This window comes from Gekko japonicus, unplaced genomic scaffold, assembly GCF_001447785.1.
Source record: "Gekko japonicus isolate JY-2015 unplaced genomic scaffold, Gekko_japonicus_V1.1 scaffold753, whole genome shotgun sequence".
Taxonomy (NCBI): domain Eukaryota; kingdom Metazoa; phylum Chordata; class Lepidosauria; order Squamata; family Gekkonidae; genus Gekko; species Gekko japonicus.
In genome coordinates, this window is record NW_015172027.1 from 50899 (window position 1) to 63201 (window position 12303).

At 50.1% G+C, this 12303-nt stretch overlaps 1 protein-coding gene across 1 annotated transcript in view; it reads right to left on the bottom strand.

Annotated features, from left to right (window-relative positions):
* Positions 1 to 63: 63 nt before the first annotated feature.
* Positions 64 to 12303, bottom strand: part of LOC107118266 (TNF receptor-associated factor 2-like) — a 21344-nt gene continuing 9104 nt past the window's right edge. Inside the window, exons 3-6 of the mRNA XM_015420573.1 lie at positions 9799 to 10098; positions 8162 to 8339; positions 4293 to 4441; positions 64 to 252 (exon numbers count right to left, since the gene is read on the bottom strand). Coding sequence (XP_015276059.1) covers positions 64 to 252; positions 4293 to 4441; positions 8162 to 8339; positions 9799 to 10098 — 816 coding nt within the window. The remainder of the gene's footprint in view (positions 253 to 4292; positions 4442 to 8161; positions 8340 to 9798; positions 10099 to 12303) is intronic.

Here is a 12303-nt window from a genome sequence, read left to right on the forward strand (position 1 = left end):
CATGGGGAAAAGGTACACAGGATATGAAAATGACAAAGAGCTAATATGTCTACATCCTTACAGCTAAAAGGTAAAACGGGAAGAGCTGGTGGTCCCCGAAGCATGGAGCAAGTTCAACGGGAAGAACTCGGGAAGGCCGCTGGCCACGTTTTGTTCACTCACGGGGCGCTGGAAGGAGGAAGACGACTGCAAGGGACGGAAGGAGGTGGAGAAGTGCTGCTTGTTGACTTGGTCCAGAAGAGTGAAGGTGACCTAGTAAAACAAGAGAACTGAATGCACATTGCCCTGACAAAATCATTTAAAAAAACCCCCAGCAACAACACTGCCACGGTTTCTTCTGAAGGAACACCAGAAATGGAGCCCCCCCCCCCATGCATTCCAGTGAATGTGACAAAGGAGAGGACATCGGATCGAGTGACCTCTCAGAGGAAGGCATTGATGGGCCACTGGTCTCTCCTTCGCTCTCCTCCCTGCAACAGTTCTTTCTGACCCTGGGAAACCTGGAAAACAGCCTGATTTTAATGTGACTGTTTTAATGATTTTAATGTGATTTTACTATAACGAGTTTTAAACTTGGCTTTTTGTGATCCGCCCTAAGCCTGCTTGGGGAGGGTGGAATAAAAATAAATAAATCAATAAATAATTTTGGGGCGAGTCTCCCCCACCACCCCGTCTTTGCCATCCCCGTCTTCTTTGCCATCTTTGCCGTCCCCGTCAAAGAAGACGGAGACGGCAAAGGATGAGATGGTTAGACAGTGTCATCGATGCAACGAACATGAAATTGAGCCAACTTCAGAGGACGGCGGAAGACAGGAGGGCCTGGCGGGAGATGGTCCATGGGGTCGCGAAGAGTCGGACTCGACTGTGCGACTGAACAACAACAACCCCCACCACCACCCAAACAAGCAGAAAACTGCGTGCACTGGGCCACTATGGACATGCAGAATAAGCTCTGACGCTGATGGTCCAGTCCGGCCTGATCTCAGAATCTAAGCAGGGTCAGCCCTGGTGACTACTTTGATGGGAGTCCGCCGAGGAAGTCCAGGGTTGCCGCGCAGAGGCAGGCAATGGCAAACCGTCTCTAAACGTCTCTCGCGTTGAAATCCCCATGAGGGGTCACCATAAGTTGGCTGTGATTGCCTCCTTGTGCATTTAGGGGAGGGATGTGCGTCTGAACGGAGGCAATCGGGGTTGGCAGGCTAAGGATGCAAACCGGGCCCTTGAGGGGGCGAGGGGGTCTGCATTTACACGCCACTGGACATTGTGCTCTACCACAGGAAAATCTTGTCAATGATTGCTATAGCATAGGACGATAAGGCTATATCCAGTGACGTACAGGCACAAATCTGGTTTGGACTCCCCCTTGTGGCAGAAACTCACTGGGTGATCTTGCATAAGTCACGGTCTCTAAAATGAAAGCAAATGTAAATGATGTGGACTCCCCGAGCTGCTGACCCTTCTGGCTCTATGGGCCAAGCTGCATCTAGCATTTGCTCCGCTGTCTTACCAGACCCACACCGGAACAGAAATAGATGCGGCTCAAAACGACATTCAGATACCCCCGGGGCCAACTCCTTTACTGACTGCAGAGTCACCCCTGAACGGCCATAAAATGGCCATAAATCAATGCAGATGCTTCCATAAAACCAAGAGATCAAATTAAGTGAAAGCCCCACGCAGTCTGGACACTGCCATAAAATCTAACCATCAGTCAAAGTGAAAGTGGCATGCAACGCAGGGGGGAATTTCTGTTCCAGCGTGGGGTTGGTAAAACAGTGGAGCAAATGCTAGACGCAGATTGGGCCTATGAATCTGTCTCAGCTGGCAGCACCCCTCGAGGATCTCAGGCGAGAGGACTATGAATTGAGTCCGGTAGCACCTTAACGTCCCACGGGATTCCTGGTTTGTAAGCTTTCGAGGGTCGAAGTTCCCTTCATCAGATATCTGACCTTCAAAAGCTGATACCCTGGATATCTGGCTGGTCTTTCTCTCTCTGTTTCTCTCTTCCCCTTCCCTCCCTCCCTCCCTCCCTCCCGCGAACAGGCTCAGGGCGGATCACAACAACAGGTGGGCCATTTGGCCACACAACACAATAATAAACAAAAAGTTAGAACATTCAAACAAGCCTTTAAAAACAAACTGCATCAATACTGGTGCCACTGGACTCTAAAATCCATTTACTCCGGGCCGCACATAGATGGTGTCTTCAGCAGGGCCCCCTGATCTTTCTTACTCTTCTGGGCGCCTGCTGCTTCAACCAAAGGCCTGGGCAGAACAGCTCCGTTGGACAGGCCCTGCGGAACGATAAAAGCTCACGGGGCGACCTAGCTTGAATCTGGCTCTTCTGCCGCAGACCAACAGGGCTACCCACCTGAGCCAAGAGGTCTGTCTGCACTGGGAGATTCTGGCACCTCCTGTTATGTACTGTGCTTAACAAATAGTGTTCATCGTCTTAACCACTTGACACAACACAATACCTTAATTCAAACAAACTCATTCAAACAAGCCTTTAAAAACAAACTGCATCAATACTGGTGCCACTGGACTCTAAAATCCGTTTACTCCGGGCCGCACATAGATGGTGTCTTCAGCAGGGCCCCCTGATCTTTCTTACTCTTCTGGGCGCCTGCTGCTTCAACCAAAGGCCTGGGCAGAACAGCTCCGTTGGACAGGCCCTGCGGAACGATAAAAGCTCACGGGGCGACCTAGCTTGAATCTGGCTCTTCTGCCGCAGACCAACAGGGCTACCCACCTGAGCCAAGAGGTCTGTCTGCACTGGGAGATTCTGGCACCTCCTGTTATGTACTGTGCTTAACAAATAGTCGGAGAGTGATTTCAGCCAAAACTCAAGTTTATTCTCTTCACGATCAGTTCTCCAACACGGTACGACATCTTGATAGCCCGAACAGCTTGTCCATTGTAGCTGTTCGATATTTAAACATTCCCGGCTAATATAGCCACTCCTACTTTACAGATAACAACCTATCAGGTTGATCGCATAAGGTCCAATCACAAACGTTTCCGCTTGCAGCTTGCTTGAATGTGATTGGTCGTGTAGTCTTGGACTAGAATCCTCTATCCAAGACGAAGCTTAACATTGCTTCCCAATGGGATGTTTCACACACATCCTAATGTACTCATGGCAGCATCTGAATACATTACACCTCCTATGTGTAAAGTTGATCCCACTGACCTATGCTCTCCCTCTCGCTTAGATGCAGGAGCGGTGGTCCACCTTCAGCCGCGCACATCATTCTTTGTGGTGTTATTAAAACTTTGTCGTCCCCCTGTGTGGGTGGGCGTGTTTACAAAGCTGGAATGCCTAATCAGGATCTCTCAACAGGTAAAGGATAGTTAATCTGGGGTGAGTGTGCTTGGTAGGCTTCGCAGGTCCCCCCAGTGAGCAGGGGTTCCCCCGGTTTCAGGGATGACTCTCCGCCCCCCCCCCGTTACTCTTGCAGGTAGGCAAGAAGCCAGAAATGAACGTGATGTGCCTACGTCACCCAGAAGTGACGGCACATCTGCTGTCCTTGGTGTGCCTACATCACCTGGGGCACGTCGTGCGTCTTCCTGTTCCTGGAGACTCCCGGTAAGTCCCCTGCTGGCTTGTCCAACTGACCTGGCAACCCTAGTTCTTGGTCAGGGACCGGCTCTGCCCGACCCAGCATTCTGGGCAAGAATTGAAGCAACCAGCAGGCCGAAGCTGGTGCACTGGAATCTGGCTAGTGGTCCACTTATGGGCTCCAGTCTTAACTTCCATCCACCCGTGCTCTGAAGAGCTAAGACACAGCCCCATATGCCATCAGCATCAGTGGCCTTGAATAAGAGACAAAACTCAGAAGTGAGGGAAAGGTCCCGTCTCTGATGATCTCATAGCCCGGGGGTACCCAGCCTGTTGGCATTCTGATACGGGGTTGTGGACACAACCATAAAATGGCTGCCAGAGGAGGTAGAGCCAACTGCAAACCATCAAATAGTCAGGTTACGTATGACTCTAATAGTAAGTCTTCAACATTTCAGATAGAAGATTGATTTAACAGGATACCTTTTACAATTAACATCCTTTCCCCCCCCTTCGGTACACACAGCTTACCGTTAGTCACACACAATGAAGATCCTGGGCTGTGGTGGTAGTGGCTTTCAAAGCAGTTTCTTTAAAAGGTCTGCACAGCCAATCAGATCTCTAATACTTAATAACCCCACCTGGCCCTCCCCACTTTCCAAAAACACTTGGTGGGTGCTGGGGTTAGGGTTAGGGCACCGCGTTGGGGATCCCTGTTATAGCTCCATACCTTGTGCTGGAAAGGCCACTTAAGCTGGAAATCATATTCCCCTTTCATCACGACCAGGAAGAGCGAGAGGTGGGTCCCAGTGCCTGTCCCATCTCCATTCAAGAAGAGTTTGAGACGGAGTTTGTATCCATAGCGGCTGGTATAAAAACCTTTGTGCAAAAAGGAACAGACAGCATTAAAATATATGTGTGTGTGTTTGTGTGTGTGTACTAGTGCCCTCTAGTGGGCAAGTTATATTAGCGTTGTGTTCCAAGGAGACCCTGCATTTAACTGTACGAGGTCCAAACTAAGCATTGTGGGAAACATATCGCTGCCCTGTTGCAGTGATGTCACTTCTGGTGTGACCCAGAAGTGATGCCATCACACTGGGGGGAGGCACACACCAGCTTTTGCTCCAAACTTTATGGTTGACCCATAGAATTTGGGGTGAATGCTAGAGCGTTACTCAACACGATGGCATCACTTCTAGGCCACTCTGGAAGGTGTGTCATCATCGCACTGGGGGCATTGATCATGCCCCATTTTGGTGGCCGTTTTCTTTCCAATATAACCCCCCCCACACAGCCAATGAGAGGTAAACAGAGGCAGCATATAAATGGGGAGACCCACTTTCAGATCCCCACTCAGCTATGAAGCTAGTTTGGTAGGGTTGCCAGCCTCCAGGTGGGGCCTGGGGATCTCCCGCTTTTACAACTGAGCACCAACTGACAGAGATCAGCTCCCCTGAAGAAAATGGCTGCTTTGGTGGGTGGACTCTACGGCATTGTCCCATGCTGAGGCCCCTCACCTCCCCAAACCCCACCCTCTCCTGGATCCACCCCAAAGTCTCCAGGTGCTTTCCAACCCAGGACTGGCAACCCTGTAGTTTGGGCCAGTAATTCTCTGCATATCCTACCTACATTGTTCCTTCTAAGCTGAGTGAGTGTGAGCTGGCTCACAGTTTTTTAGCCTCCGGCTCACACATTTTTACCTCAGCTCAGGAAGGAACGGCTCCAGAGCAAACTAATCTATGCAGTAGCCAAATTGCGCGCTCACAGCTTTAATGCCAGCAGCTCGCAAAGTAGGATTTTTCCTCACAAGACTCCACAGCTTAGAGGGAGCATCGCCTACCTCATCATAGGGTTGTTTCTAAGGATAAAAATAAGGAGGGGGAGAGCGATCTCACACAGAACCAGCAGCCAATGAAGTCAAGAAATAGCAGAGCTGGGAATGAGCACAATGGTGTCCTATTCTGTTTCATCCTTCCCTAGATATTATCAAGGAGACGTAGGGAGGAATACAGATTGGCGGCAGTCCTATGCTCCCCTCCCCCCGATCTCTAGTTCAGTGCACCTTTGGTGAAATCTGTTTTAACTGCCATGGCCAGCTCTGGTTCCTAAGGAACAGTCATTTGAAGCCATTAAAAATTATTACATTAGCTACCCTTGGCCCTTGGGCAGAACTAAAATCCAGAGGGCTGCTTGGGGAAGGTGTGGGATTTAAATCGGCTTTCAAACTCATTCTATGAAGTTGAACAGTGTCGGGGGGGGGGGAATCCTAGGAATCTGGGCTCTGGGTTGTTAAAAATGCGACTCTGGCAAATAAGGAGTCTGAAATATTTTTCCAGCCCTGTGACGGCTGTATGATGGAAGTCAGTGGCTGCTAGTATAGCCCTCATTTCCCAGCTAGTCAAAATGGACCCTAGCAGGACTTCATCGCTTCATGCCAGGGTGGCTGTTAGAACAACAGCTGCTGATCAGCCATCTCATGCTTTAGTGTTCTCACCACCAGGCTGTGTCAGTCTACTGTTTACAAGCACAGAATAGACCACGAACCAGTCAGTCTGTGGTTTAAAATTTAGGGGTTGCCAGCTCTGGATTGGGAAACTCCTGGAGATTTAGGTGGTGTGTAATGCCCTCGACTGATTTCCCACAGCCGCTGCTCTGCACTCGCTCCTCTCTTTGCCCCGATGGTATGTGTCAATTTCCCACTCTAAGCCGCGCGGCCGCATTTTGACCCGCGGCTTCGCCGATTTCCCCCACAGTTTCGTGATCCTGTTTTTTGAGGAGTACGAAACTGTGGGCAAAATCGGGCAAAGCCGCGGGTCAAAATGCAGCCGCGCAGCTTCGAGGGGGACATTGACACGTACCATCAGGGCAAAGAGAGGAGCAAGTGCAGAGCAGCAGCTGTGGGAAATCAGTCCTAGAGTCCACCCTGCAAAGCAGCCATTTTCTCCAGGGTCACCTGGAGATCAACTGTAATAGTGGGAGATCTCCAGGTGCCCCCTGGAGGTTGGCCACCCTAAGCTCACTAGATTCCATTAAAGGGTCATGACTCGACTTTTCAGCATTTTAAGTGTTGTATACAGGGATGCCAGACCACCCAGTGGGGCCAGGGGTCCCCTGGTTTTGGGTGCTCCTCTCCGACCCCCATTACCATCCCCCATACATGCAAGAAGCCAAAGTAAATGTGACATGACGAGAAGTGATATAGCCATGTTGGTGATGTCGGGGGGGGGGGAGGGCGATGCTCTGTTTTTTGAGCAAACTCTATGGTACAATATAATTCTACCATAGAGGTTTTGCCCCCAAACCAGAGCATCATCCCCAATGTGCCTATATCACTTCCGGGTGATGTAGTCACATTATGTTTACTTCCGGTTCATTCCCTCCTTGCTCCTGGTAAGTTCACCCCCACCCCCACCAGCTGGTCCGACAGACGTGGCACCCCTAGTTGTAAATGTGGGAGATCTCCAGATCCCACCTGGAGCTTGGTAACCACAAAGCCACTACATTTCACTAAATGGGTCATGGTTCCATGCTAGAGTTTTCACCTTCCTAAGCACTGCATAAATGCTAATATTTGACATATGTACAGTGGACCATTTGTGGGGGGAGTAAGTGAAACAAAATGGAGTCTGGCCTCCAGTAGAGTGAAGTGGGCAGGTCTGCTCTGTGCTGTGCTGAAAACTCAAGGCCAAAGCCCTCCCTGACTGCAAGATTTGGGATATTTTGAGTAAGGGCTAGGCCCCTTTTCATTTCTACTTATTTTTGTATGCTGCCCTCATGAGTCATTTTGTTTGGCCCGTTTTGATGTTGATAGTATTCATGGCTTGTTTCCTTTTACACAGACATCAGTTTTGGCAGCAATATTTCTACTGAATTTTGTTAATATGTATGGAAAAAGCCAACGGCAGGAGTGAGGAGAAAACATGACAGAAACCAGAACTTTCTAAAAGAAGAAGAGATTGGATTTATACCCCACTCTTCACTCAGAGTCTCAGAGCGGCTTACAAATTCCTTTCCCTTCCCCTCCCCACAACAAACACCCTGTGAGGTAGGTTGAGCTGAGAGAGCTCTAACAGAAATTGCTCTTTTTTCAAGAACAGCTCTTACAGAACTATGGTTTGTCCAAGGTCATCCGGCAGCTGTGAGTGGAGGAGTGGGGAATCAAACCCAGTTCTCCCAGATTAGAGTCCGCGCACTTAACCACTACACAAAAAAAACTCTGTATGGCTGTGAAATCCAGTAACATCTGGAGTTGTTAACCTCCAGGTGGGGCCTGGGGGTTTCTTGGAATTTCAAATCATCTCCAGACTACAGAGATCAGTTCCTCTGGAGAAAATGGTGGCTTTGGAGGGTGGACTCTGTGGCATTATACCCTGCCGAGGTCCCTTCCCTCCCTAAACCCTGCCTTCCCCAGGCTCCACCCCCAAATCTCCAGGAATTTCCCCACCTGGAGCTGGCAACCCCACTTTTGGACACAGAATCCTAGCCCCAGTTCACGATGGCAAGCTAGCTACTGCACTCTGAGGAGCGAGGGATGAAGGTGTTGCCAAATCGTCCTAATTTTATATCCCTAACCCCCATCCCAGACTTACGATCACTCACAGGGGGAGTAAAGAGCAGGCCTGTTATTGGTTAGCGCCTCCTGAGTTCTGAGCCCCACATCTGAGATCTTCCAGAGGAAACATCCGTCATAGGTGGTTTGTTCCAGAGTGTGGATCCGTGCCGCCAAATTGCTGATCATTACGTCCTTCATGGCCAAGAGTGAGTCCTGATGTTCCACCTGGAAGAATTGGATGGCCGGAGGGAGAGGAGGAAAAAGAAAAGAAACCGGCATAACTTTGAAGCAGAGATAAGCAGGGGGTTATTGTAAAGGAATCCTCTCCTCCCGCAGAAAGGAGCTGCAACCTTATTGCTCCAGATGTCGTATGAAACCACCTTATATTGATCCAGACCCTTATCCGCAGAAGGGCTGTGGCTCAGTGAAAGAGCATTGGCTTTGCATGTCGAAGGTCCTCTGATGGAAGAAGGGGTATGGCATTTGTGAAGACTATACTAGGATCTAGCAGATACCGTGACAATATGTGCACCACACCAGTTTGGTGTAGTGGTTAAGTGTGCGTACTCTAATCTGGGAGAATCGGGTTTGATTCCCCACTCCTCCACTCGCAGCTGCTGGACGACCTTGAGTTGAGACAAAAATGTGTGCGCCAGAGGCTAAAAAACTGTGAGCTAGCTCACACTAACTCAGCTTAGAGGAAACACTGCCTGGGGACTAGTATTTTTGGACTGGGAAAAACCCTGTGTTTGAAGTTGTTACACAGGAGAACATTAATGTGTCTCGAATGTATGGAAGTGTGTCCTTCAAATGCTAAATTGTTTTGTGTCGAATTTCCTATTCCTGTCATTGCACAGTGATGATTCTTGGATGGTATCCTGAGATATAATATGACAACTGTGATCCTATAATGGCATACTGAAAAATACGCTTATGATAAGTCTTTGAGAAAAGGAGACAGAATACTTAGTGTTATGTATTGGGACTGAATCATCCCTGATTGAATCACCCCAGAGACTGGCTGGGCTTGGGGCACAAGAACAATAGCCGACCAGGACTCTGGAATAAACCAAACGAGTAGTGATGTTACGTAAATAGCCTATTACTGGGAGTGGGGTGTGTTTGGGTGTGGCAATTGCATGCTATTTCACTGCCACAGGAAGTGGTGGCGGCTACATGCATGGACGGCTTCAAAAGGGAATTAGATAAGCATATGGAGCAGAGGTCCATCAGTGGCTATTAGCCACAAGGTATAAATAGGGGCTCTGGGGCAAGTGATGCTCTGTCTTCTTGGTGCTTGGGGAGGGGGGGACAACAGTGGGAGAGCTTCTAGTGTCCTGGTCCCACTGCTGGACCTCCTGATGGCACTGGTATTTCTGGCTACTGTGTGATACAGAGTGTTGGACTGGATGGGCCTTTGGCCTGATCCAACATTGGCGTCTCTTATGTTCCATCAGCCATACACTAAGGGAGTGCATTTTAGAATTAGAACTTTGGCACCCACTATTCAATTATATATAAGGAGAGATTAGTATTTAGCATTGTTTTGTCACAGTTTTGTTTGCTTCCTCGTCACATACTAGTCAGACTGTGGCCCACCTGGATGCTCTCTCTCCTCCCAAGGGAGCCAACCCTAGAACTTCTCACTCTTCGCAGAAGTGAGGCACACGTCATGGCATCTTACCTTCTCTTCCAGGTAGAGAATCCGGGCCATGGCCTCTCCGAGGGTATCTGCGGGGGGCTCCACTCTCCTGCCCAGCTCCCGACTCAGGACCGACACGATGTTCTCCAAGGTCTTCTGCCGGGCTTCCATCTCTTCCATTTTCTGCTCCATGGGGGGGCCGCCCACCAGCCTCTCCCACAGCTTGTCCAGGGGGAAGTCCAAGCCTGCCAACTGCTGAAGTGCCTCCAGCTGGTGGGGATGCTGAGATGCCCCACTTTCTTCTAGCGCCCCACCAAGCGTTGGCTGATAGTGGAGGCTCACCTGCAACACAGCCCCAACCTGGAGTGAGATGGTGTGTCTGTCTAGCCCCTGGCAGCATTAGCACCGCAGGGCACGCACGCTCAGGCACTGCCAAGGGTTAAGAAAGAGGGTCACCTCTTACGGTAGAGTGGCGCTCTTGTGCCATTCTCTTGTGGAACTCTTTGGTGTCGTGGTTAAGTGCACGGACTCTAATCTGGGAGAACCAGGTTTGATTCCCCACTCCTCCGCTTGCACCTGCTGATGTGACCTTGGGTCAGTCACAAGCTCTGGCACAGCTGTCCTTGAAAAAGAGCAGTTTGTGTCAGAGCTCTCTCAGCCTCACCCACCTCACAGGGTGTCTGTTGTGGGGAGGGGAAGGGAAAGGAGTTTGTAAGCCGCTCTGAGACTCCCTTGGGTAGTGAAGGACGGGGTATAAATCCAATCTCTTCTTCTTCTTTTAGAGGCAGCAGTTCTGTGGGTCAGGACCCCCTCACAGGGGAGTTGTGAGGCCAGGAGGGGTGGGGTGAAGAGGAACAGGGCTAACTGTGAGCATGTTCTGGGATGCTGGATGTCAGATTTGTGTTTGCCTGTGCACAGCAGCCATGAAATATACAGCTTCCTGCTCCATCATGCTGTGTATTTGTAAACGGTGGAAGAAGAAGAAGGGATTGGATTTATACCCCGCCCTTCACTCGGAGTCTCTGAGCAGCTTACAAACTCCTTTCCCTTCCCCTCCCCACAACAGGCACCCTGTAAGGTAGGTGGGGCTAAGAGAGCTCTTTCCAGAATTGACCTTTCAAGGACAGCACTGACAGAACTAAGGCTTGCCCAAGGTCATCCAGCGGCTGCAAGTGGCGGAGTGGGGGATCACACCCGGCCCTGCCAGATTAGGGTCTGCACACTTAACCACTACACCAAACTTGGCCCGAGCTTGTCAGAACTTGGAAGCTAAGAACGGGCCGGCCCTGGTTAGGACTCGGATGGGAGACCACCAAGGAAGGCTGGGGTTGCTATGCAGAGGCAGGCAATGGCAAACAGGGTTGCCAACTCCAGGGTTTGGAAAAAACCTGGAGATTTAGGGGATGGATCCTGGGAAGACCAGGCTTTGGGGAGGGGAAGGACTTTATTGGTATTTAAGGCCACAGAGTCCACCTTCCAAAGCAGCCATTTTCTCCAGAGGAACAGATCTCTGTTGTCTGGAGATTGGATGTAAATTCAGGAGATCTCCAGGGGCTCCCTGGAGGCTGGCAACCCCAATGGCAAACTATCTCTGCTCATCCCTTGCCTGCAATGCTCTGTGGATGAGGTTGCCATGAGTCCGTTGCTTGATGGTATGGTCTTCTTCAACACCAGCTATTGTGAGATTCCAGCCATTTAAGTGGGGAGGGGGTAGCAAGAAGCTGCTTTACTGGCGGTTCCAGTAGAGAAAGAGGGTCCCACTTCAACAAAGCGTCAGAAATTCTGCTTTGGGGGCTAGACTTACCTTTAAAGCCCTATATGCCCAGGGTCCAGCTTACCTGAGGTTACCTGCCTTTCCCCATTTATACCCCAGAGAGCACTATGGTCCGGGGCACAACAGCATTTGACTATTCCAGGCCCCAAGGATGCGAGGCTCACCGTCACCATTTTCGGTGGCGGCTCCTTACTGGTGGAACGAGCTCCCGGAGGAGATCAGGGCCCTGCGGGACCTTGTACAGGTCCGCAGGGCCTGCAAGACGGAGCTCTTCCACCAGGCTTTCAAATAGGAGCCGCCGCCACCACCGTTACCACCAACTATTCCATTGAACATCTGGAATATGGGACTGGCCCACGATGGACTACGCCATTTAATATCTGGATCATAGGACTGGCCGTAAGATCAGAATGGAATGGAATGGAAATTCACGCCATCTGTGTGAATACTGTGAGCACCTTAAATACTATTATTGTAACGTTGAGAATATTTTATACTATTTTAATGTTATGGTTTTATGCTAATTCGGCACATTCTGCCGTCTTCTGTAAACTGCCCAGAGCCTGTTTACAGGGTGGGCTGGGTATAAATATAAGCAGGATTTTTTTTTGTAGTAAAAGCCCAGCAGGAACTCATTAGCATAATAGGCCACACCCAACAGCCGAAACTCATTAGCATATTAGGCCACACCCCTGACAGTGCAGCTCATTGGCATTTTAGGCCACACCCCATGCCTTCTCTTGGCTTGTCCGGGCGCCCCGCGGCTGCGGAGA